This window comes from Uranotaenia lowii, chromosome 2 (assembly GCF_029784155.1).
Source record: "Uranotaenia lowii strain MFRU-FL chromosome 2, ASM2978415v1, whole genome shotgun sequence".
NCBI classification, from domain to species: domain Eukaryota; kingdom Metazoa; phylum Arthropoda; class Insecta; order Diptera; family Culicidae; genus Uranotaenia; species Uranotaenia lowii.
In genome coordinates, this window is record NC_073692.1 from 144,950,881 (window position 1) to 144,974,377 (window position 23,497).

At 39.4% G+C, this 23,497-nt stretch overlaps 2 protein-coding genes across 5 annotated transcripts in view; both read right to left on the reverse strand.

Moving 5' to 3' along the window:
* LOC129749562 (mucin-2-like) overlaps positions 1–23,497 on the reverse strand; it is a 265,074-nt gene that overhangs the window by 87,837 nt on the left and 153,740 nt on the right. The gene's annotated exons all lie outside the window — the stretch shown is intronic.
* The window catches only part of LOC129749563 (ribonuclease Oy), a 30,784-nt gene continuing 8,722 nt past the window's right edge, over positions 1,436–23,497 (reverse strand). Inside the window, exon 2 of one of the 2 annotated variants that reach the window (XM_055744577.1) lies at positions 1,436–2,576. In XM_055744577.1, the coding sequence (XP_055600552.1) occupies positions 1,664–2,576 (913 nt within the window). In that variant the 3' untranslated portion in view covers positions 1,436–1,663. Of the gene's footprint in view, positions 2,577–21,916; positions 22,855–23,497 lie in introns of those variants that run through there. The other variant, XM_055744578.1, reaches the window with a different exon arrangement.

A 23,497-nucleotide genomic window follows, 5' to 3' on the forward strand; every position in this document is an offset into this window, starting at 1 on the left:
ATTTTCATGTGGGTAGCTTTAACCGTTCCGGAGATAGCACTTCAAGAAAGTAGGGGAGAATGAGGATACTTGATCCCTGGGGATACTTGATTCCTTAGCTATATCTCGAAACTGGAATGTCTTACAAAGATCAAATGTTCTAGAAAAATGTGCCAAAATGAGCAAAATAACAATGCTTGTAGTTTAAAATTTTTTTTTATCAAAATAATTGTTTGAGTAATTGAACTTTGTTTGAAAAATTTCACAAAATGTAACTTTCTTCATCACTTTTTTCATCACTTTAAAATGTTCCTTACATGGGAAAATTATGAAAAAAACATTTGTTCCAATGTATCAATAGTTCGAGCGTAAAATGAGCTTCATAATGCAATTTTTTCAAAGCAATGGAAAACTCTCAACTTTTTTCAGAAAAAGTTTTTTTAAATGTTGATTATGGGTACAATTGATCCCCTAGAGTTGGGTACAATTGATCCCCCTTCCAAACGGCGTATTCTTCTTCTGAATTGATCTGTATGATTGCTGATTACGAAATTACTAATATTTATCCAACAACTAATATTTATCAAACAACTATCTGAAGAAAAGAGCAAAAATAATTAATTTTCTCTTAGTTATAAAAAATAGCGCCTTTAAGTATGCAATGTTATTAGCGTTGAGACAAAGTTATAGAATTTTCTTCTTATGTCTGCTATAAATTGTGAAGTGAGAACAAACATGACCAAAATAGTCAATTAATATTCTATCTTGGGGTTTTGTTTGATTTTTATACAAGGATTGGGGCTCCCTGAATAAAAGATCAAGCTCCTTCAATAGGGGATCAAGTCTCCCCTAACTTCAGAAAAATCGCAATTTTTTAACTCCCACGAATATGTTTCTAGTTCCTCAACGGGTTCAAGTATCGTTCTAATTTTTGGAGCATAGAAACTTGAAGTTACAAGCTGTCAGAAAATGTCAAAGACGGCGAGTTGCTAAATTTTCCAAAAAGATACGGTGAAAATAAGAAAAGGGGATCAAGTATCCCCACTCTCCCCTACAGTTCGGGTCATATAGACCCCCCCCATATAGAACCGCAAAGAAAGGTTAAGTAAACCGTTTGTATTTTAATGGGGCGACTCTGTTTCATTATAACCTGAAAATAAATGTGTTTGTTTTATTTTCTTTTTCAATGGATTCATACACATTTAAACTCTTATAGTAGAAAACTTTGGAATTGTGTTATTTAAAAGTTTTGTATATAATTTTTGCAAATAATTTGCAGAGTCCCTTCGGGTGATTGAAGATTCCTCTATTCAACATTGATTTTAATCTTTTTTAAGTTTTAAATTACTTCAAATAATCGTTTCGTTTTGCCACAATAAAGTTGATTTACAATATAACAATACTTTTTCAGTTTTTTGGACGTTTGAAGGAATTTCGAAGCATTACTTTTAATTAGTTGGATGTATAACTAAATTTTTATTAACACGATGATGATTGCTGATGTTGATGATGGGAGATGCGTGCTATATTACAAAACGGCTGAAAAAATGAGAAAACATTTTCAAGAGTTTTTTTCTTCTCATACCTAGCCAAAGGGTTAAAAACATATAACAAATGTGGGGTAAAAGCTTGAAAGTCTTTTACAAATTTCGGGATGGTATTGGGCGCTTTCTTTTCCTCTCCTCTAGACTGTCGTCCACTTAAGTAACTGAATTAGCTTGTACAAGTTGACCAGAAGTTTCATCGTGCGATTTTCTTTAGCCTTCTTATGTTCTTCCACGAATTTCCTGTGCAGATCAAAGGGGGACATGTGGGTGTAGGTCTTCTCGAATCGGGACGACGGCACCGTGGCCGGATATACGATCGGTTTATTTGGGGAACAATTGCTTATAATTTTTCCATCACGGAATCCGGCAGTCACTTCCTCAAACAGAATGCCATCGCAATCGGCGAGATCCAGACTTTTGTTGAAGCAAAGTCGAATTTCGTTGAGATATTGCTGTTTGGTTTCACGATCGTGGAAACATTCGATGGCAACGTTAGTTTTGAAATGATCTGTTAGAACGGTGTGGATTTCCAGCACCGTATAGTTGTTTCCCGGCGTGATTTTACTCTCCTGCAGCACATTTGCCATGGAGTGTTGCTGTAGCCACGAGAGACCTTGACCGAAATATTTGTTTTCAGTGTTAAGTTGGGGCATCACGCTGGCCGCACAAGTTCCATGCTTGAGCCATTCGTGCCGCCACAGCGAATCGTAGGGTTTATTTTTCTCCACATTGATCCAAAACTGCTCCAGTTGGGTTTCAATTGAATCCAGCTCCGTAACGTTGAACACGGCCGTTTTGTTGCAGAAGCTGGGCCCAATGGTGTTCAGCTTGGTTGGCCAAATTCCGTGGATGGTCCAAATGTTCTTGGGCGATGGCAGGCCACAGATGTTCTGGGAACTTTTCTCGCGCCACTCGTAGCACGCCGTTATCGGCCACCGCTGGGTGAAGATCAGCAGATCGAAATCCGGCTCGTCCACCAGCACCGCTTCATTTTCCATCACTTCTTCCGAGGAGGAAGCGCTCTCGGCCGAGTAGAGCTCCTCAGAGGAACTGAAAAGAGTTTAAAAAATAAAGAATAGATAATTTAGAATGATCAATTCCAGGGATAAAACTTGTTCTAAAACTAAAGGCGTGTTTAACTATTGGAAATATGGCTAGTATATTTTTAAAATTAATGTAAAATTAGGGCAGAAAATCTTGGCTTTATAAATCTGACCTTCGTGAAGTCATCACAGTCTAAACCTTGACTAATGTACCTACCATTTAACTATAATGTTCGTGCGGCAGAATGTACGGGCAAAGTTAGGTTTATTTAGAATATGAACCCTGAACGTAGATATGAAAACAATCTCTGTAACAAACGAGAAAAATGTTCAGTCGGTTGAACTGAACGTGGGGTGGGTTCCGGATTGCCTGGTTGAAAATACGGTTTTAACCGATCTAGCCCGGATTTTCAACGAAAAATTTGGAAATACCCGGCCCAGTCCGGTTACCCAGATATCGAGGAAATAGGCCCAGTTTTCCCAGGATTATTTAAATTTTTTACGAAATTCATAATTTTCAAATTGATTTACCGAGATAAATTATCATTTTTTGAAATTGTGAGATAAGATTCGAACGCCGCTGATGTGCCTTGATAAAAATCATTTTTCGTGTGTTTATTTTTCAGCTTTGCTCTTGCCGTTTTATGCAAAATAGGTAGATTAGGGCTGGGTTTTTTAGTTCAAAATTTAGAAACCCCATGCCCGGATTTACCCAGCATTGATACGTACAGAAAAAATCTGGAAAGCTTTCTCAATAAATAACGGGTTAAAAAGTGAATTGATACATGGAATTCAATTACAAAATTAAAAACTAAGAATTGAGAATTACAAATTAAAGTTTGACAGCTTTTCAAATTTGAATCAGCATTGAGAATGAATAAAAATTTCAATTCTGAAAATCTATTTGGAAATTTAATCTGAATACTTGTAGACAAAAACTAAATTGACTTTTACACCCCGAAGCAGTTTTTTTTTAAATTATTATAATGTATGTATGTTTTCAAATACAGTTAACCTTTGAACCTTTGAAAACGTTTCTTATTTCAAATGTGATTCCTACAGCCAATTTTTACCAAAAGCACACAAATTTTGATCAAAGTTTGAGTAACGGACATATTTTTATTTAATTTTTTTTAAAGAGATGATCACCGTTGATTTATTTTTTTATTAATTTTTGTTTCGAAAAGTATCCTAGAACTAATTTTGCCAGTTAAAATGTACTATTTCTTTTTAATTTGTCACGAATTTTCTACGAAGGCTACAAAATCATATTCAGGGTGGCCACCCATTCGGGAAAAGCGGGAAATGCGGGAAAAAGACGGGATTTGAAATTCAACGGGAAAATAGCGGGAAAAAGCCGGGAATTCTTTCGAAAAGTCGGGAATTTTTGGCGTAGTGAAAGTCTGTTCAATGAAGTTTGGTCGAAATAGGTCGAAACAAGTAGAAATGAATTTACAATTGATCACCTGTCTCTTTCCAATTGACTTCGATGAATTCTACCAGGTCGAAACGGATCTTCCTGCTGAGTTCGATCGGTTTCGACTAGTTTCAATTTGCTTCATTGAACAACGGGAATAACCATAACGAAATCGTCTTTGCTCGCAATTCTCACCTGAGGTATGTCGAGTCCTTAAAAGCAAAAAATAGAGAAGAATCTGAAAGAAACTATTGCAAAACGGAAGCGAGAGGCAGAAAATAAGGCAAAGAAACTGGTGGCGAAAAAATTGAAGGTGTTATCTGACGCTCAGAGAGAGGCAAGCTTGATGGACGAAAAAATTAAAATACTTAAAAATATCTTAGAAACAAATACAGCGGAGAACGATTATCACACACTTTTTAATTAATATAAGGTCCACTGGGGTAAGTGTGGACGGTTTTTCGTATAGGTCAACTTGAGAAAACCATTAAAAAATCAGCAGTGGTTCAATTTTGATAAAATTAGGTTCAATTTGATGCACAACATGTTGTTTATAAACGTTGAAGAGATGAGCTTGATAGACGCAAAGCAAGGAAAGTTATCTTGTAAATTGTTGCTGGTGTCTTCACTTACTCCGCTCTATGGGGTAAGTGAGGACAGTAGATTTTCCCTTTGATTTTTACAGGAAATTTTCAACAAATTTTTGTTTTCTTGGTTCAATACGTTACTTTATTGCTCGAACCGTCAAAAATTTGAAAAAAGTTCATGGTACTATTAGTAAGGTATTTTTCAATGATTATTATGAGTAATTTATGTTGCAACACACGATTTTATCGAAAATATATGCTTATTCCAGAACAAACAAGTACTTTACAGAACTTTTTATGATCCGAATGCTAAATATCGCTAAATTGTATTGGATGAAGGAGGGAAAATTGATAAAAATGTGTAAACATCAAGGGTGTGTTAAGCCCTCCCCATCCACACCCCAGGTAGGGTTTGGAGACACAATTTTAGTTTTTTGTAAATAAACTTTTTTTTTCTTCACCGCTGTTTCTTTTTATTCTAACTGTAAGGATTGTTTCAATTTAGAGTTTTTCGTCAAGAACCAGCTAGTTTACGAGAAACTTTCCATCGTAAAAGATGCACATCAACTCGACATCGTAGTTAAAAATAGAAAATTAACAAAAATTCGCTGTAAACAACCGCTATTTTCGGAATCGTATTTCTTTTTTTTTTTTTTTTTTTTAACAATTCTTTATTTGAAACGGCTCATACCTTTAGGCTTTAAGGAGCCAAAATCGATTTTGTTGTTTACAATTGTTTTCTTAACTTAACACTTTGTGAGAGGAGAAAGGAAGATAGAAAGGGAAATATGAAAATAAAAAAGAAATTATAGACGAAGATCGATAGCTTTTAGAAAAAGGTAGATTTCGAACATGTAGTCCAAATCTAGCACAGCTAGTACATCTCTAACTGGAACATTAGGTGGTTTTCCTCGGGCCCTAAGGGAGTCTATTAAATTCGTTCTGGCGACAAGATGGACCTCACACGACCAAACAATATGCTCGATGTCATGGTAACCTTGGCCGCAACTACACAAATTGCTGCCAGCAATGTCAAAACGATAGAGTACCGCGTCTAAGGAACAATGATTGGACATGAGACGGGAAAATATACGAATAAAATCCCGACTCAAGTTCAATCTATTGAACCATGGTTTAAGGCTTACCTTTGGGATAATCGAGTGGAGCCACCGACCATCCTCATCCTCGTCCCATTTGCGCTGCCAGTTGACAAGAGAGTTCTCTCGTACCAAGAAGTAGAATTCGTTGAAGACGATTTCACGTGGATACGTGTCGCCTTCCGTCGCCCCCACCTTTGCCAGAGAGTCTGCCTTCTCATTGCCCACTATCGAGCAATGAGAGGGAACCCAAACAAAGGTAATGGGAAAGCGACGTCTTGTTAAAGCACTCAAAGTATCCCGTATCTTCTCTAGGAAGAACGGCGAGTGCTTTCCCGGTCGTATTGATCGTATTGCGTCAACTGAGCTTAGACTATCCGTTACAATGTAGTAGTGCCCAACAGGCCGTGAGGCGATGCTGTCCAAGGCCCAGTGAATAGCAGCTAACTCTGCTATATACACAGAGCATGGAGACTGGAGGTTATAAGAGGCGCTAGTTGTTTCGTTGAACACTCCGAATCCCGTTGATTCCTCAATTAGAGACCCATCGGTAAAGTACATTTTGTCAGCATCGACGTGTCTATATTTAGCTTCGAAAATTCTTGGAATCAGAAGTGGGCGATGCGAATCCGGGATTCCACGAATTTCCTGCTGCATAGACAAATCAAACTGGACAGAAGAATTATCGTAGTGTGGGCTGAAAACACGAGTTGGAGAGTACGAAGAAGGGTTTACCTGCATTGACATGAGGACATAGTATACAGACATAAATCTTGTTCGAAAATTTTGCTCAAGTAACCTTTCAAAATTAACGATCACCAATGGGTTCATGACCTCACACCTGATGAGGAACCGAAGTGATAGTAGATTGTATCGATCTTTCAAAGGGAGTATTCCTGCCAAAACTTCAAGACTCATGTTGTGCGTTGAGGGCATAGAGCCCATTGCGATGCGGAGACAACGGTATTGGATACGCTCGAGTTTGATGAGGTGAGATTTGGCAGCTGACTGGAAACAGAAGCTACCATATTCCATCACTGAAAGAATGGTTGTTCGATACAATTTTAAAAGATCTTCTGGGTGGGCTCCCCACCAGGTGCCTGTGATTGATCGGAGAAAATTTATTCTTTGTTGGCATTTTCCTTTCAGATACTCAATGTGGGCTCTCCAGGTACACTTGGAGTCAAACCAAACCCCAAGATACTTAAAACACCTCGATTGAGTGATCGTTCTGCCTAGGAGTTGAAGCTTCGGTTGAGCAGGTCTATGTTTCTTAGAGAAAACAACCATCTCCGTTTTCTGAGGGGAAAACTCAATCCCAAGCCCCAACGCCCAGGAAGACAATCTGTCTAAAGTATCTTGTAAAGGTCTGTGCAGATGAGACTCGGAAGATCCTGTGACAGACACCACGCCGTCATCTGCAAGTTGTCTTAGAGTGCAGCCTTCAGAGAGACAAGTATCGATGTCACTTACGTAAAAGTTGTACAAAAGTGGACTTAAACATGAACCCTGTGGGAGGCCCATGTAGGAGGTTCTTCTAATTGCAATATCTCCGTGAGCAAAGTTCAGATGTTTCTCACAAAGCAAGCTGTATAAGATGTTGTTCAATAGTGGAGGCAGACCCCGGGAGTGCAACTTGTCTGACAACACCTCTATTGAGACTGCATCAAAAGCTCCCTTTATGTCTAGAAACACTGAAGCCATTTGCTCACGTTTTGCGTACGCCATTTGTATCTCTGAAGACAGCAAAGCAAGACAATCGTTTGTTCCTTTGCCCCTTCGAAACCCAAATTGAGTATCTGAAAGGAGGCCATTTGTTTCTACCCATTTATCCAAACGAAACAAAATCATTTTCTCCATCAATTTACGTATACAAGACAACATCGCTATTGGACGGTACGAATTCGCATCGGACGCTGGTTTTCCGGGCTTTTGGATAGCGATAACTCTCACTTGTCTCCACTCTTGGGGAACAATGTTATGCTCCAAGAATTGATTAAATAAATTTAACAAGCGAAATTTGGCGGCGTCCGGAAGGTTTTTCAACAAGTTAAATCTAATTTTATCAATACCCGGAGCTGAATTGTTGCAAGAGAGGAGGGCAAGTGAGAATTCGACCATCGAAAAACTGGAATCCAGACCACACCTTTCAGGAAGCACATCCCGGATTATTTTTTGTACAGGCGTAGAATCTGGACAGACTTTCCGTGCGAAGTTAAATATCCATCTATGTGAATATTCCTCACTTTCATTCGTAGATGATCTATTACGCATGCTTCGTGCCACTCTCCACAAGGTACTCAAGGATGTTTCTCTTGATAAGCCACCCACAAAATTCCTCCAATACGCCTTTTTCTTCCCCTTGACCAATTTTTTAAACTGATTTTCAAGGGAAACATATACTTCAAAAAGGGCGAGAGATCCATATTTCCGAAAATCTTTGAATGCTTTTGATTTGTCCTTATAAAGCTTGGAACACTGCTGGTCCCACCATGGGTTTGGAGGCCTTCGGGGAACTGATGAATCTGGGATGGGTTTTGTTTGAGCGCAAAGTGCACTTTCATGTATTAAACGTGAAAGAAAGTGGTACTCCTCTGCAGGAGGTAAAACATTCGTAGAACCGATTGCTGATGTTATTTCGTCCGAGTATTTTTTCCAGTCGATGTGTCTTGTAAAGTCATATGTCATATTTATTGTGTTTGAAGAGCTAACCCCATTGGTGATTGTAATTTTGATTGGCAAGTGATCACTACCATTGAGATCAGGGATTACCTTCCACTGGCAATCCAATGATAGTGAGTTTGAGCAGAGTGAGAGGTCAATTGCACTTTGTCTTGCAGGAGGTTTAGGTACTCGTGTTTTTTCACCCGTGTTCAAAATTGTTAAATTGAAACTGTCGCAAATGTCATAGATAAGAGTAGAACGACTATCGTCAATTTGTTCTCCCCAGACAGTTCCATGCGAATTAAAGTCACCCAGGATCAACCTTGGCTCAGGGAGCACTGAGCACAGGTCCTCTAGGTGACGTCGATCCACTGCAACTCTATGAGGCCAGTACAAACTGACAACGCATAAGTCCTTACCTCTTATAGTTGTATGACATGCAACAGCTTCAATTCCTCCTGATAAAGGGAGGTGGATTCTATAGAAGGAGTGGTGCTTATTGATCCCCAAAAGCACCCCTCCATAAGAATCGTCGCGGTCTAGACGTATGACATTAAAATCGTGGAATGAGATGTTAGATTGTGAAGAAAGCCAAGTTTCGGACAACGCAAAAATATCGCAACTAGTTTCATGAAGTAAAAATTTGAACGGGTCCAGTTTAGGGACGAGACTACGACAATTCCACTGTAAAACAGTGATATCTCCGACCTCTCGGCGTAAATTAGCCATCGAGAGAGATAAACACTGAAAGAAGGGGCCAAGTTTGCATCAATTGCTTCAAAAATGTCTTAACCATAGGAAGCATTGCACTAACAATACTTCTTATGGATTCCGAAACGTTAAAAAACGTGAAAATTCCATTAAGTATGTCAGAAAACTTGAAAAGTCCCGGTTGATGAGTTGATTCTGACAAATCCGCATTAGTAACGGGAGCTTTTGAAGTCCCAGCTGCTGTTGAATTATTCTGTGGAGAAAAGGTCGCGCGGAATCCAGGAGGAACTTGTTTTTTCTTGTCTGTAGCAATCACTTTTTTGGTGATGTTGATTGGAGGGCTGATTGTCGGGATTTTATTCGGAATCTTAGGGGTCTTAGTAGTTGGTTTTGAACGTTTTCGCGAGTTCGCTACAAAAATAAACGGGTTCTCCTCATCTGTTGTGTCCTCGTTGTCAACTGGCAGCACTGTGAAAATGTTACTGGACTGCGGTTGGATCGGAGGCGCCGCGCCCTTTAGTATGGCGGCATAGGAACGTTTTGACCGTTCCTTCAAAGAGCGCCTTTGACTATCCCAGCGGCTCTTAAACGCCTCGCACAAGGAGATGTCATGAGGTGAGCCCCCGCAATAGATACATTTCTGTTCTATTGCTGAGCATGCTCCATCCCCATGAACCTCCCCGCATTTGGGGCAACGCTTCTTGCTACAACAATGGGAAGCTGTATGCCCCAATTTAATGCAATTTTTGCATTCCATCGGGCGAGGCACGAAGAGCCGCACAGGAAGCCTCAAAACTCCGTCAATCAAGACGTAGTGAGGGAGGGCGGTACCCGCAAAGGTCACTCGAAATGAAGCTGAAGGCGAGTACTTTTTAACTCCTTCTACGACGGTGGTAGTATTGAGTTGGCGGCAATCCAAGATTTCGACCGAAGTCGAATCAAGGCTCTTAAATTTACCAACGCCGTGGGATTTAACGTACCCAGCCTCCAGACTCATTTCTGAGATCACGCCCTCTATCTCTACGTTTCGAGACGGAATGTAGACGTGGTACTCTAAATTAATGAATTTGCTGGCAACAATTTCATTAGCGGATTTATGATTGTCCACGACAACGCGCAACTTGTTTGGTCGCACCTTAGTTACGCAGGTTACGGAGGGCCACCTCGCCAGATCTTTAGTGATCTGCACTACGTTTAGCTGTTTGCCGTTAGCTTTGGGCCGGATGAAAACCACCCATGGCCCAGAAAAAGACGAACCATCTGTGTAGGTTCGGAGTCGAGGAGCTACACTGTCATCTGTGGGTGATGAAGAATTATTGGACGTACGAGAATGATTAGCACTTGAGGGACCAGCATCGTCTGAATCCTCCAAATGTTCTTCATTCTCGTACATGGCTTCCTTTTCGTCCACCGATGACGAGTTTAACCCCCCGCCTTCGTTCATATTTTTGCACGGGAACACGAATGTCGCCCGTGTTTAAAATATGACCGAAGCAACCAAAATTCAAAATATGTACAGGGAAATAAATAGACGAGAGAATAGTGAAAAAATGAAAAAAGAGACTTACAAAGGTTCTTGCACTTTTCAATTGCATGTATCTTCTTTTGTTCAGCAACCACGTGGTCCTTGGAAGAAGATGGCGACCAAGTTGAGTCTTTGCTGCTGATGACGCTCTTGAACGCAAACGACTGATCCACCGAGACGTCCTGTATCCTGCTACCCACGGCAAACAGCACCGGAACCAACGGTAACAGCTCCCACGTTATCCACACTCGGGTTTGTCGGGGGAACAATCAACACTTCCCCGATGGCGACAACACTCGCACCGATGATGATGGCCAGATAAAACTCACGCCAATTTCAATTTCGTGTCTCTGGAATTCGGCAAACGATTTGGTCGGTAGAAAAACAAACCACCACGTTCGGACTAACTGCACTGTCCGATTTCACAAAAGCAGCGAGTTATAATAAAACACACTCCGATCGAAACGTTGGGAGAACACAACCGTTCAGCTTGAGCGATTGAGTTGGAATCTAATCGTATTTCTTTTACAGTTTTTGGATAGATTACAAGTAAATTTTACATTCTGCATTCAAAGTTTGAAAAAATACTACACAATATTTTTTTTAACATCCATCGTCTCCCCTTACCCCACGTCCACACTTACCTGGTGTACCTTACCCTTTTTCTTCTATGAACAATCATATTCGTTCAACATTTTTGACTCGAGTGACGTAGTTTTAAAAATTAAAAAAAACCCTGCGTATCAATCTAACGATTTGTAGTATAATTGGTAAAAATAACCGAAAAAAATCATTGAAAGATAATTACCACTGAAAGAAATAAATATTCAAAACCATATTCGGAATTTTGCTTGGTTTTCTGTTTTACAAAATCGGGAATTTCGTGAGACCATGCGGGAAAAAGACGGGAAAAATGCGGGAAATCTAAAATCGATTTTGAGTGGCCACCCTGCATATTATTACAGATTTGATGAATAATATACAATGTATTAAATTTCATTTTTCGTTCAATTGGACTGAACAAAACTGAAGAATCACATGTGCCAGTGAATCAAAAATCGCCTACTAACGAATGATAATGACATTGTCCCAACTTGAACTTTTCGTGACAAAAACAAATAAATATTTGTCGTTGTCGCACGCTTGGAATGATAAAGACAAATTTCTTTGCTGATGGATCCCGATAATATTTTTTCAGAACATTCGTTTGTTGCTGTTCCAAAAATACCAACTAAAAGATATCAGATCATAACTTGCGAGATATTGGAACAAAGCTCTTGGCCTCTTCATGAAGGGAATCGATAGGAGAAGCGATTCAGAGACACTGGGTAGTGGCCATGGTCAATTTTACAGGTTCCGGAACGAAACATGTCAAAGTTATCGGATTGAGACTTGCGACATATTGATAGAAAGCTCTTGGCCTCTTCATGAAGGGAATCGATGAGAGAGGCGATTCGGGGACACTGGATCGTGGCCATGGCCACTTTAGCCGGTTCCGGAACGAAATATTTCAACGTTATCGGATTGAGACTTGCGGCATATTAATGGAAAGCTCATGGCCCCTTCATGAAGGGAATTGATAGGAGAAGCGACTCGGGGACACTGGGTCGTGGCCATGGCCAACTGGCCGGTTCCGGAACGAAATATGTCAATCCGATAACTTCGAAATCATTCGTTCCGGAACCGGCCAGATTGGCCATGGCCACGATCCAGTGTCCCCGAATCGCTTCTTCTATCGATTCCTTTCATGAAGAGGCCAAGAGCTTTAGATAAATATGTCGCAAGGTCAATCTGATAAATTTGATATATTTTGTTCCGGAACCGACCAAAGTGGCCATGGCCACGACCCAGTGTCCCTGCCCTGAAGCAATTCTAATATATTTTCCTTTCCCAACAGTTCTTCTCAGATAGGCTATGATCTGATCACATAATTTTTCATTTTTACGAAATCAGATAGATTAGCCACATAATCGAAGCGGATTGTCCTACGTTTTAAATTTCAGGACAATTTCACATTAGAATTTGTCATTATCTTCTCAACGACGCGACAACTCTTGGTTGCCTACTCATTTTGTAATGATAAACATACGGGAGAGACAAAAGGTTGTCGTACAGAGATAGAATAAAGACAAAACCACACGCCGACTTTGTCGCTTGTTTCAAAACAATATCAGGGACAATTTGATTCACTGCATGTGACACAAAATAACATTTCTGTATTTTCCACACGCATAAAATTCTGAAGACACGTTCGCTTGATGTCATTAATTTTGAAAATTCTACCAGTTGTCTGGATAATTTTTGAAGATTCAAATTTTAGGTAGGGGAGATGAGGGCATAACGAGCACCCAGGGCATAATGAGCACTACGCTTTTCTACGAAAGTACGTATTTTCTTAAATAAATTTTCATGAGGATTTGTTTCGTACTTCCTATAGTATTAATTTTTCACAAAAAAAGAATCTCCTTATCATCTTTACAGAGATATTTAAAAAAAACTAGCTTGGTTCTCAAGTTACGAAAATGTTATAATTTTTGAGCACCACGAAATAAGCTCTTATGATCTTAAAATAACCTTGATCTATAATGTACGCACTGCAACATGATGTACACATTGTTTCTCAATTTTTACCATCATAAAATTTTTGATTTTTCACTTTTATCAATTTTAAAACACGTTTTTACTTAAATTTGTTGACTAGGGCATATAGAGCACCATATTATCGAGGCATAATGAGCATTTTCTGCCGTAGAATCTAGCAGCGAATTAAAATTGATTTATAGCGCCACACCTTGACTAGTTTTCATCCGACGATTTAGGCTATTGGTAAGGTGTCGGAGAGGTAATCAAAAGACTAGAGTTAGATTTCTGTTCGAGGTGATTTTTTTCCATTTACATTTCATGATCGCTTTTATTTATTGTTACATTATACGGCTAGTAGCATCATCCTCCGAACAAAGCACTTAATGTATGAGCGTGCGTGAATTGTTTGTATTCTACAAACAGACCTAGATTATTTTGTTATTGCTTTGTTTGATAAATCTACGACTCACCTGACTTCATCGAATTGAATTCGCTGCTAGATTCCCCGGCAAAAACGCACATATTGCTCTGATTAATGGTGCTCATACTGCCTCAGGGGGGGTTCTCATTATGCCTCCACAGTGGCTGGTTTTCAGCTTTTGGCAAAATTTTTTAAAATGCATTTTTTAACGTTTTCATTTAGTTTTTCACGTTTCAGCCCGTTAGGGAATAGGCTTTTCAAGTGTCTGAACACGAAACAATAATGTAACCTCCATATTATAGCTATTTTCTATGGTTAAATAACCGTTTTCCTTAAGGTGGCCATTATGCCCCCATCTCCCCTACATACATTTTAGTTAAATCTACGCTCATACCTTTGGATTTTCGAATGGATTAGGTCTATCTGGGGAATGTTATCAAAAAGCTTGATTATTTTTAGAAAATATATTTCCATTTACTTTGTTATTCTAAAAACTTTTCTTTGTGGAAGAAATTATAAATATTTCCTTATGTAAATCTGTTCAAATCAGTGTTCCGAAAATCACTCATTTTCAATGAATGTTCCTGAATGCACTTCGCAACTGAACGTATAGCGATCGGGTTTTGTTATTGATTGCTACTGGACTTATCCGATCATCGATCGTTCTATTCATCGCTAAAATACAGATCACCTAGCACGATGTTTGCTGTCAAAACAGTGCAGCACTATCATCAAATTGGAATCTCACCATTGAGCGATGCATACGGCGAATCATGTTGGGCTAGGATCAGGAGTGAATGGTTCAGGCAGTGAGCGAGTGATACATGTAACCGATCATTAGCAAGTGTTGTTTGATTTTAAACATAGCGAATTAATAAATTTATTTGATTTTACAGCTTTTTTTACTACAGTAAGAATAAAATCAAACTGTAGTTGTGTTTGTGATGGAAAGATGGTCACTTCCGCCGTCTTTTCAATTTCTAATCAGCCAGGCGGATACTGAGTGAGCGACATCCAGATTGGATCAGTTGGTATCTCTCTCATCTCCGATATGCGATGTTTGCTAAACCGATGATTCTGAATGATGCGACTCGGTTTGCATAGCTGATAGGAGCGCTGATCGAGATTGCATACCAGCCAGGCGAAGCAGTTGCGAGAGGCGCTATCCCATTATACAATCAGAATGTATTCAACAGGAAACGCATCCTGAGTGTTTATTTTGATTGATTTTCGGAACATTGGTTCAAATCTTTCACTTTAACATCATGCAAAGTATTCATTGAAGCTTGATATGGATTTAAAATTTTCTTGACTCGATATTTGCCAGCGCGTTAAAATTGATATAAAATCATACCGTATTAAAAAGGTTGACGATCAAGAAGAGAATCCAAAACAGAAACAGATTTAAACAAAAGAGTTAGAAAAACACTCTAATGGTTTAAAGTTATCTTCGTAAAACTATGAATGTTCATATATTAGCAGTTTTTTAATAATAACAAATACAATAAATTGATTCGTCTCGCATCTCTCGTCGAGAACACACGTAGTTTACGCATCTCCAGCAGTAGTTTGTGATAAAAAGTGTCCGTTGTCCGTCCGTTTAATCCGGGAGCAGATACCGTCCGGACGGTTAACAGTTTATTCCGGAATTGTGTACTGTGTTGTAAAATTGGACACTGGTTTACCTGCCACCCGCCAAGGCAGAAGGATTATAGATAACCACGCTTGTGATAAAAAGTTTGGTTATCGAAGTGGTGGATTGCTTTTTTCCCATCGCAAGCGGGTTTTTTTTGGCAAACCGACATCGCCAACAACAGCTGATCACCATCAGGGGCGCCGCCATTGTTTGGCAAATCCCCCTGCACATCATCATCCGATTGTTTTCTCCCAGTAACACTCGTTATCGGGACCAGAGCGTGGCAGCCATCTTCAACCGACAAAGGGAGACCACGTGGTTGGATTGATCGTCAAAACACTGGAGGAGACAATTGAATAAAACAAAGTGCTAGTTGGTAATACTTCTTTCATTCTTTTTCCTTTTTTCTTACTTCTTTTATTTTTCTCTTTTTTAAATTTTGAACACATTGAGCTTCGCTTTTATTTTTGATACGGAAGACATTCGTGTCTCCGCAAAAAAATATGAGCGAAGGCGGGGGGTCAGACCCGTCTGTTGTGGATGGTGAGGGAATCAGCAGCGGAGAGGGGGAGCAGTTGGAGGAATCAGCAATAGCTGGTCCTTCGAATGCTTCTGATTCTCCGGCAGCTGAACTTTCTTCACCATCTGCAGCAGCGAAAAAGACAACCCGAATCCGAACCTATCCGGAAAACACAACCTCTTCTGGGCCTTGGGTGGTTTTTATCCGGTCCAAAGCTAATGGTAAAAATTTAAACGTTGTGCAGATCACGAAAGATCTGGCGAGGTGGCCCTCCGTGACCAGCGTAACTAAGGTAAGGCCAAACAAAATGCGCGTTGTGGTGGGCGACCGGAAGGCCGCAAACGGTATTCTTGCTAGCAATTTTTTTAAATTAGAATATCAGCTCTATATTCCGTCTCGAGACGTGGAGATAGAGGGTGTGATCACCGAATCGAGTCTGGAGGCTGAATACGTTAAGTCTCACGGCGTAGGCAAGTTTAAGAGCCTTGATTCGACTTCGGTCGGATTGTCGCCAACTCATGACTACCTTCGTCGTTGATGGCGTTACAAAGTATAAGCCTTCAGCCTCGATTCGCGTAACATTTGCGGGAACTGCCCTCCCTCATTACGTCTTGATTGACGGACTTTTACGGCAAAGAAAAACAAGTTCCTCCTGGCTTCCGCGGTAGAGAATCACTACAGAACAAATCAACATCAGCGGAAACCTCGCAAATCCAAAACTCTAACGTAGTTTTGCCAGAATCATCCACCCAATCAGGGCTTTTTAAATTGTCCGACATTTTAAATGGAATTTTTACGTGTTTTAATGTAGCGGAATCTATCAGAGGCATTGTTACAACGATGCTTCCTGTAGTAAAGACATTTTTGAAGCAATTGATACAAACTTGGCCCCTCCTTTCAGTGTTTGTCTCTCTCGATGGCTAATTTACGCCCAGAGGTGGGAGATATCACTGTTCTACAGTGGAATTGTCGTAGTATTATTCCAAAATTGGATTCATTGAATTATTTACTTCATAAAACTTGTTGCGATATTTTTGCGTTGTCCGAAACTTGGCTTTCTTCTCAATCTAACATCTCTTTCCACGATTTTAATATTATCCGTCTGGATCGTGTCGATTCTTATGGAGGGGTGCTTTTGGGGATCAATAAGCGCCACCCTTTTTACAGAATTTACCTTCCTTTATCAGGCGGAATTGAAGCTGTTGCATGTCATACAACTATAAGAGGTAAGGACTTATGTGTTGTCAGTTTGTACTGGCCTCAGAGAGTTGCAGTGGATCGAAGTCACCTAGAGGACCTGTGCTCAGTGCTTCCTGAGCCAAGGTTGATCCTTGGTGACTTCAATTCACATGGAACTGTTTGGGGAGAACAAATAGACGATAGTCGTTCTACTCTTATCTATGACATTTGCGACAATTTCAATTTAACAGTTTTGAACACGGGTGAAAAAACACGAGTACCTAAACCTCCTGCAAGACAAAGTGCAATTGACCTCTAACTCTGCTCAAATTCACTATCATTTTATTGCCAGTGGAAGGTGGTCCATGATCCTAATGGTAGTGATCACTTGCCTATCGAAAACACAATCACCAATGGGGTCAACTCTTCAAACACAATTAATATGACATATGACCTTACAATACACATCGACTGGAAAAAGTACTCGGACGAAATTTTAACAGCCATCGACTCTATGCATGTTTTGCCTCCTTTGGAGAAGTACCACTTTCTTTCTTGTTTGATACACAATAGTGCAGTTTGCGCTCAAACAAAACCCATCCCAGAATCATCTGTGCGTCGAAAGCCTCCTAATCCATGGTGGGACCCCCAGTGTTCCAAGCTTTATAAGGACAAATCAACAGCATTTAAAGATTTTCGTAAACATGGCACTCTTGTCCATTTTGAGGCATACGTTTCCCTTGAAAATCAGTTCAAAAAATTAATCAGGGGGAAGAAACAAGCGTATTGGAGGAATTTTGTGGGTGGTTTATCACGAGAAACATCCTTGAGTACCCAATGGAAAGTGGCACGAAGCATGCGTAATCGATCATCTACGAATGAAAGTGAGGAATATTCACAAAGATGGATATTTAACTTCGCACGGAAAGTCTGTCCAGATTCTACACCTGTGCAAAAAATAATCCGAAACGTGCCTCCAGATAGGTGTGGTCTGGACTCCAGCTTTTCGATGGTCGAATTCTCACTTGCCCTCCCCTCTTGCAACAATTCAGCTCCGGGAATTGATAAAATTATATTTAACTTGTTGAAAAACCTTCCGGATGCAGCCAAATTACGCTTGTTACATTTATTTAATCAATTCTTGGAGCAAAACATTGTTCCCCAGGATTGGAGACAAGTGAAAGTCATTGCCATCCAAAAGCCTGGAAAACCAGCGTCTGATCACAATTCGTACCGTCCAATAGCGATGTTGTCTTGTATACGAAAATTGATGGAGAAAATGATCTTGTTTCGTTTGGATAAATGGGTAGAAACAAATGGTCTCCTTTCAGATACTCAATTTGGGTTTCGAAGGGGCAAAGGAACAAACGATTGTCTTGCTTTGCTGTCTTAAGAGATACAAATGGCGTACGCAAAACGTGAGCAAATGGCTTCAGTGTTTCTAGACATAAAGGGAGCTTTTGATGCAGTCTCAATAGAGATTTTGTCAGACAAGTTGCACTCCCGAGGTCTGCCTCCTCTATTGAACAACATCTTATACAGCTTGCTTTGTGAGAAACATTTGAACTTTGCTCACGGAGATATTGCAGTCAGAAGAACATCTTACATGGGCCTCCCACAGAATGCATGTTTAAGTCCACTTTTGTACAACTGTTATGTAAGTGACATCGACAGTTGTCTCTCTGGAGGCTGCACTTTAAGCCAACTTGCAGATGACGGCGTGGTGTCTGTCACAGGATCTACTGAGTCTCATCTGCACAGACCTTTACAAGATACTTTAGACAGATTGTCTTCCTGGGCTTTGGGGCTTGGGATTGAGTTTTCCCCTCAGAAAACGGAGATGCCCAGCTAACATGAAATCGTAATATAAATGATAATCCAAATCGAATATTAAGACATTTTAAATAATCATCGTAAACAAGTTTGTATTGAGTGATTTTCTATCATTCATTTACGACAACCATTGCCCAAAAAAAGTTGAATCGGATAGCAGTTTAGTGAATTCGTAAATATGTCTACAAATAGTTGAGAATATGCTAATTAGCTTAGCTTAGCTTAGCTGGATTGACTACTCACATCCACCTTGAACTGTGGGGCCCGAAATACTTCATCATGAATTTCTACATACAATAGTAAGGTTCATTTATTAATCATTAAGTGATTCCATTATTGCTTCCACATTACCTTTAAAAGCATTTCGAACTCCATTGTCGCAGGCGTGGCTCAGTAGAACGAATTCCACATCGCCAATGGTTGCTACTCCGTGATTGACCGAGGCCATCAGTTTTGTTCAAAGGTCAAAAGAATGGTGCTTGGGATTAGCAGCTCATCCTCAATGCACAAAACAGATGCTCTCTCTTTGAACATCAATAACGGCGCCGGCCACGTCCTAGTAGTCAATGGATAGATTGGAAAAGGTAGAAAGAGATGAAAGATCAATTTTGTGCTTCAGGACCGAGGTCACCTCTGCATCCTAGCAAAATAATTTTAGGTGTGAGGGTTGGGAGAAAAGGATATAAGCAGGATACACTTTTGACTAGTGTAATGATGTGGAAAAAAAAACCTATACATTGTACTACGCTCCTGTTCTATCTTAAAGACACTCGAAAGTTTGAATATGCATCATATTCTAAAACCATTAACTTACAATATTGAAGAACCAAATTGAAAAAAAATGATATATGTGTTAAACAAACTGTTAGTAAAACAATGTTGTATTTATTTTCTTTAACCATTAACATATTAAATTTTAACATCATGTATAAAATATGTTTCTCCGTTTGAAATAAACGAATTATAAAAAAAAATATGCTTCAAAAAAGCCCTTTAAAATTTTGTCAAAACTGATTTTAATTCATGAAAATATTAGTATAATACAAACATGAATGCCATAAAAATGGTAAATGTCTCTAAAAAAAATAATTTCAATAAAATGAGTATTATGTTTTCCAAAATAGTTTATTATAAGTTCTGGGTTTTCGAAAAATTTCAAAGTTTTGGAATCCAGGATAAATGATCCCACCAAAATTCGAATTCCAATGAAAACCACAACTGCAGACATATAACTTTCTGAAATGCACTTCAACTTTGATTAATTGTGCAGTTTATTTAAAGCCAATTTCGTGAAAGATAAAAAGTTCTCTAGTTTTACAATGCAATTAAGAAAGATAACGATACCTTTAATCAGAAACTACACTATACAATTAACTCAAAACGATTTACTTGATGAAAATGAAGGTCAAAGTTTTCCATTTCCACTAAAACGCTAAAATTGTATTACTGTGAACTGTGACTTTTCAAATTCTAACCGTATAACGTTTTCGTTATTTTCCACTGGCACGGGGCACACTTTTTCCTCATAAAAAATAGTTGAGAATATGCTAATTCGACATTTACGATTTGAGTGAACTGATTTACGATAAATGGGCCATCCTTCCTTCTTTCTTCCTTTGACCGGTTCGTGAACAGAAAATCTTTGATATAGAGCTATGGCGCGAATCATATCAACAGTTGAGTTGGCATCGAAGATACCGGACAGCCAACTTGGAGGACTGGAGTTCAATTCTCGGTCGGGGAATTTTTTTTCGTTTTACACAAATTACTTAAAATCGTATATTTTGCTTTTTGTGGAGAAATCGAATCGTTGTAATCTTGTCATTGTAGATATATCGCCTCCACTTTTTTAGCTATATGCTATTTTGGTAAATTTAATACAACCTTTTCATCTGATATATTTGTTTGAATAATTCTGTTGTTTCTGCGATATACCCTCATAAATGTTTGCTGGGTGGTTGTTTTTTCTAAGAAACATAGACCTGCTCAACCTAAGCTTCAACTCCTAGGCAGAACGATCACTCAATCGAGGTGTTTCAAGTATCTTGGGGTTTGGTTTGATTCCAAGTGTACCTGGAGGGCCCATATTGAGTATCTGAAAGGAAAATGCCAACAAAGAATCAATTTTCTCCGATCAATCACTGGCACCTGGTGGGGAGCCCATCCAGAAGATCTTTTAAAATTGTATCGAACAACTATTCTCTCAGTGATGGAATATGGTAGTTTCTGTTTCCAGTCAGCTGCCAAAACTCACATCATCAAACTCGAGCGTATCCAGTACCGTTGTCTCCGCATCGCTTTGGGCTGTATGCCCTCAACGCATAACATGAGTCTTGAAGTTTTGGCAGGAATACTCCCTCTGACGGATCGATTCAATTTACTATCACTCAGGTTCCTCATCAGGTGTGAGGTCATGAACCCATTGGTGATTGTGAATTTCGAAACGTTACTTGAGTAAAATCTTCAAACCAGATTTATGTCTATATACCATGTTCTCATGTCAATGCAGGTCCCAAATTTTTTTTTTATTACATATTTGGATCCACCTGAATAAAGATACACTAAGATTTTTTTACGCGGTATGAATTCACTCGTTAACGTATAGGACTTGGAATATTTTCGCTCAAAAAACGTGTTGATTCGCGAGAGCCGTATAGAAGAATCATATCCATGGCAAAAAACCGCGTAAAAAGAAGCCGTGTTAGAAAAATTGAGCAAAATCAAACCGCGTAAAAAAGACCTTAGTGTACAAGCGGATGAGGGTTAAATATACGTGTGTGACGAGTGTAAAGAAGGTAGACAACTTTGAACGAATCGTGCTGCCGTCAGCTCCAACCCACCTTATCTCCACATTTTTTATCTTATGACATAAGAAATTGAGCAATAAAGAAAATATGATTCAAAAAATTCCTTTAATATCAAGTCAACAATTTTACTGAGCAAATAGTTTCAAGCAGATAGTCTTGAGCTTGGAAAAACTATAAATCTTTTTCAGTGTTGTTCTTGTTACGTGATTTTTTTTTCATGAAACCATCATTCAAAAACATCAATTATTTTTCCTCGTACATTTCTGAAGAAGATTGTTTACAGTTAGATAAATATTTTGATAAATAAATGCTCCATACGTCTGACAGGAAAAGGCAGTCTCTTGGATCAAACAAAAACAAAACAAAACAGAGATAAAAAGGAATTTTATTGTTTCATAATTTATGTGATCATTTTTTTTGCTGTTCATGCTTTCCAACGTCTACAGTACAACCCACTTCAGCAGATCGACCACCCTAACTATGAGTTTCGTTTTCCGCTTAAGTTTACCCTGTTTGTCGTTATCGTGGCTCAAATCGTTCGGCAAATCCTCGACCTGTTCCCCACCACGTCGGAACGACGGAACCTTTCCGGGATAGACAATCGGTTGTTGACGGGCGCAGTTAGTAATAATTGTATCGTCCGAAAGGTATCCAAATCTGGACTTAATCCCGTCACAATCCGTAGGATTCAGGCTCTTGTCGAAACAACTTCTTATCTCGATGATAAACTGCTGTTTGGTATGTTTGTCGTGGAAACACTCGATCGCAATGTTAGTTTTGAAGTGTTCGCTTAGAACGTCGTGAATCTGCTGCAACCCATAGTTTCCTCCAGGGACTATTCCGGCATCGCCGAGTACTTTGTTCATGGAGTATTGCTTCAACAGGTCGAGACCCTTTCCAAAGTATTTCAGTTCGTTATTCATTTCCGGGATGGCCATCGCAGCACAGGTTCCATGTTTCAGCCATTCGTGACTCCACAGCGAGTCTACCGGGTGGTTCTTCTGTACATTGGGCCAAAATTGTTCCAGTTCCGGTCGAATCGGCTGCAACTGATTCAGATCGAAATGGGCTGATTTGTCGCAGAAACTGGGACCAACGGTTCCTAGCTTGGTGGGCCAAACTCCGTGAATGGTCCAGGATTGCTCGGGACTTGGTATGTTGCAAGTATTCTCGGGTTTGCCCTCCTGATATTTGTAGCATTCGGTGATAGGCCATTGTTGGGTAAAGATTAACAGATCAAACTCTGTGCTATGATGGCCCCTGCGCGCGTAAGATTCATCACCCATACCGATTTCATTGTCAAAGCTGAAAAATAGAACAATTTAGTTAAAGTGTTTCTCGAACCATTAGAAGTTGTTTCTTACTTTTTTGAATTTTTTGCCATTAGATTCTCGAATGTGTTCATAAGTTAAACTCAAAGATGATCAACATTTATTTTCTAAACCGATTCCATAGATTCCACTTACCGATACGAAAAATTGTAATATTTAACCAAGAAAGCTAAAGTATCCGTAACAAAATTCCAAAGAGTTTGGGCAGCATGCACCAATTACGGAACAAAACTTATAATAACTTCCCCCAATGTATCCAATAGTAACGAGCGTCCATCGTCCTTTTCTATTGTTATGACCAGATTATAACAATCACACAAATTCCCAGGGTTAGTATCGTTGGTCTTATCCGTCCAAATTGCTTCTTAGATCTCAATCTTGAACTTGAACTTGAATGCATCATCAAGGGCAAGAGAAAAGCGCCATTTGATAACAGAACGAATCAAAGCACTGCTACTTGAGCACTCGAAGCGATTTCTGTCAAAGTTGAAGAAGAACCAGCTGATCGTCGTGTTCTCAGACAAGCAACATTTTTCGATGCATCCGGTGTTCAATTCACGTACTGATTGGTATATTCCATGTTCCAAAGAATGTGAAATTCAAGTTTACTACCAGGC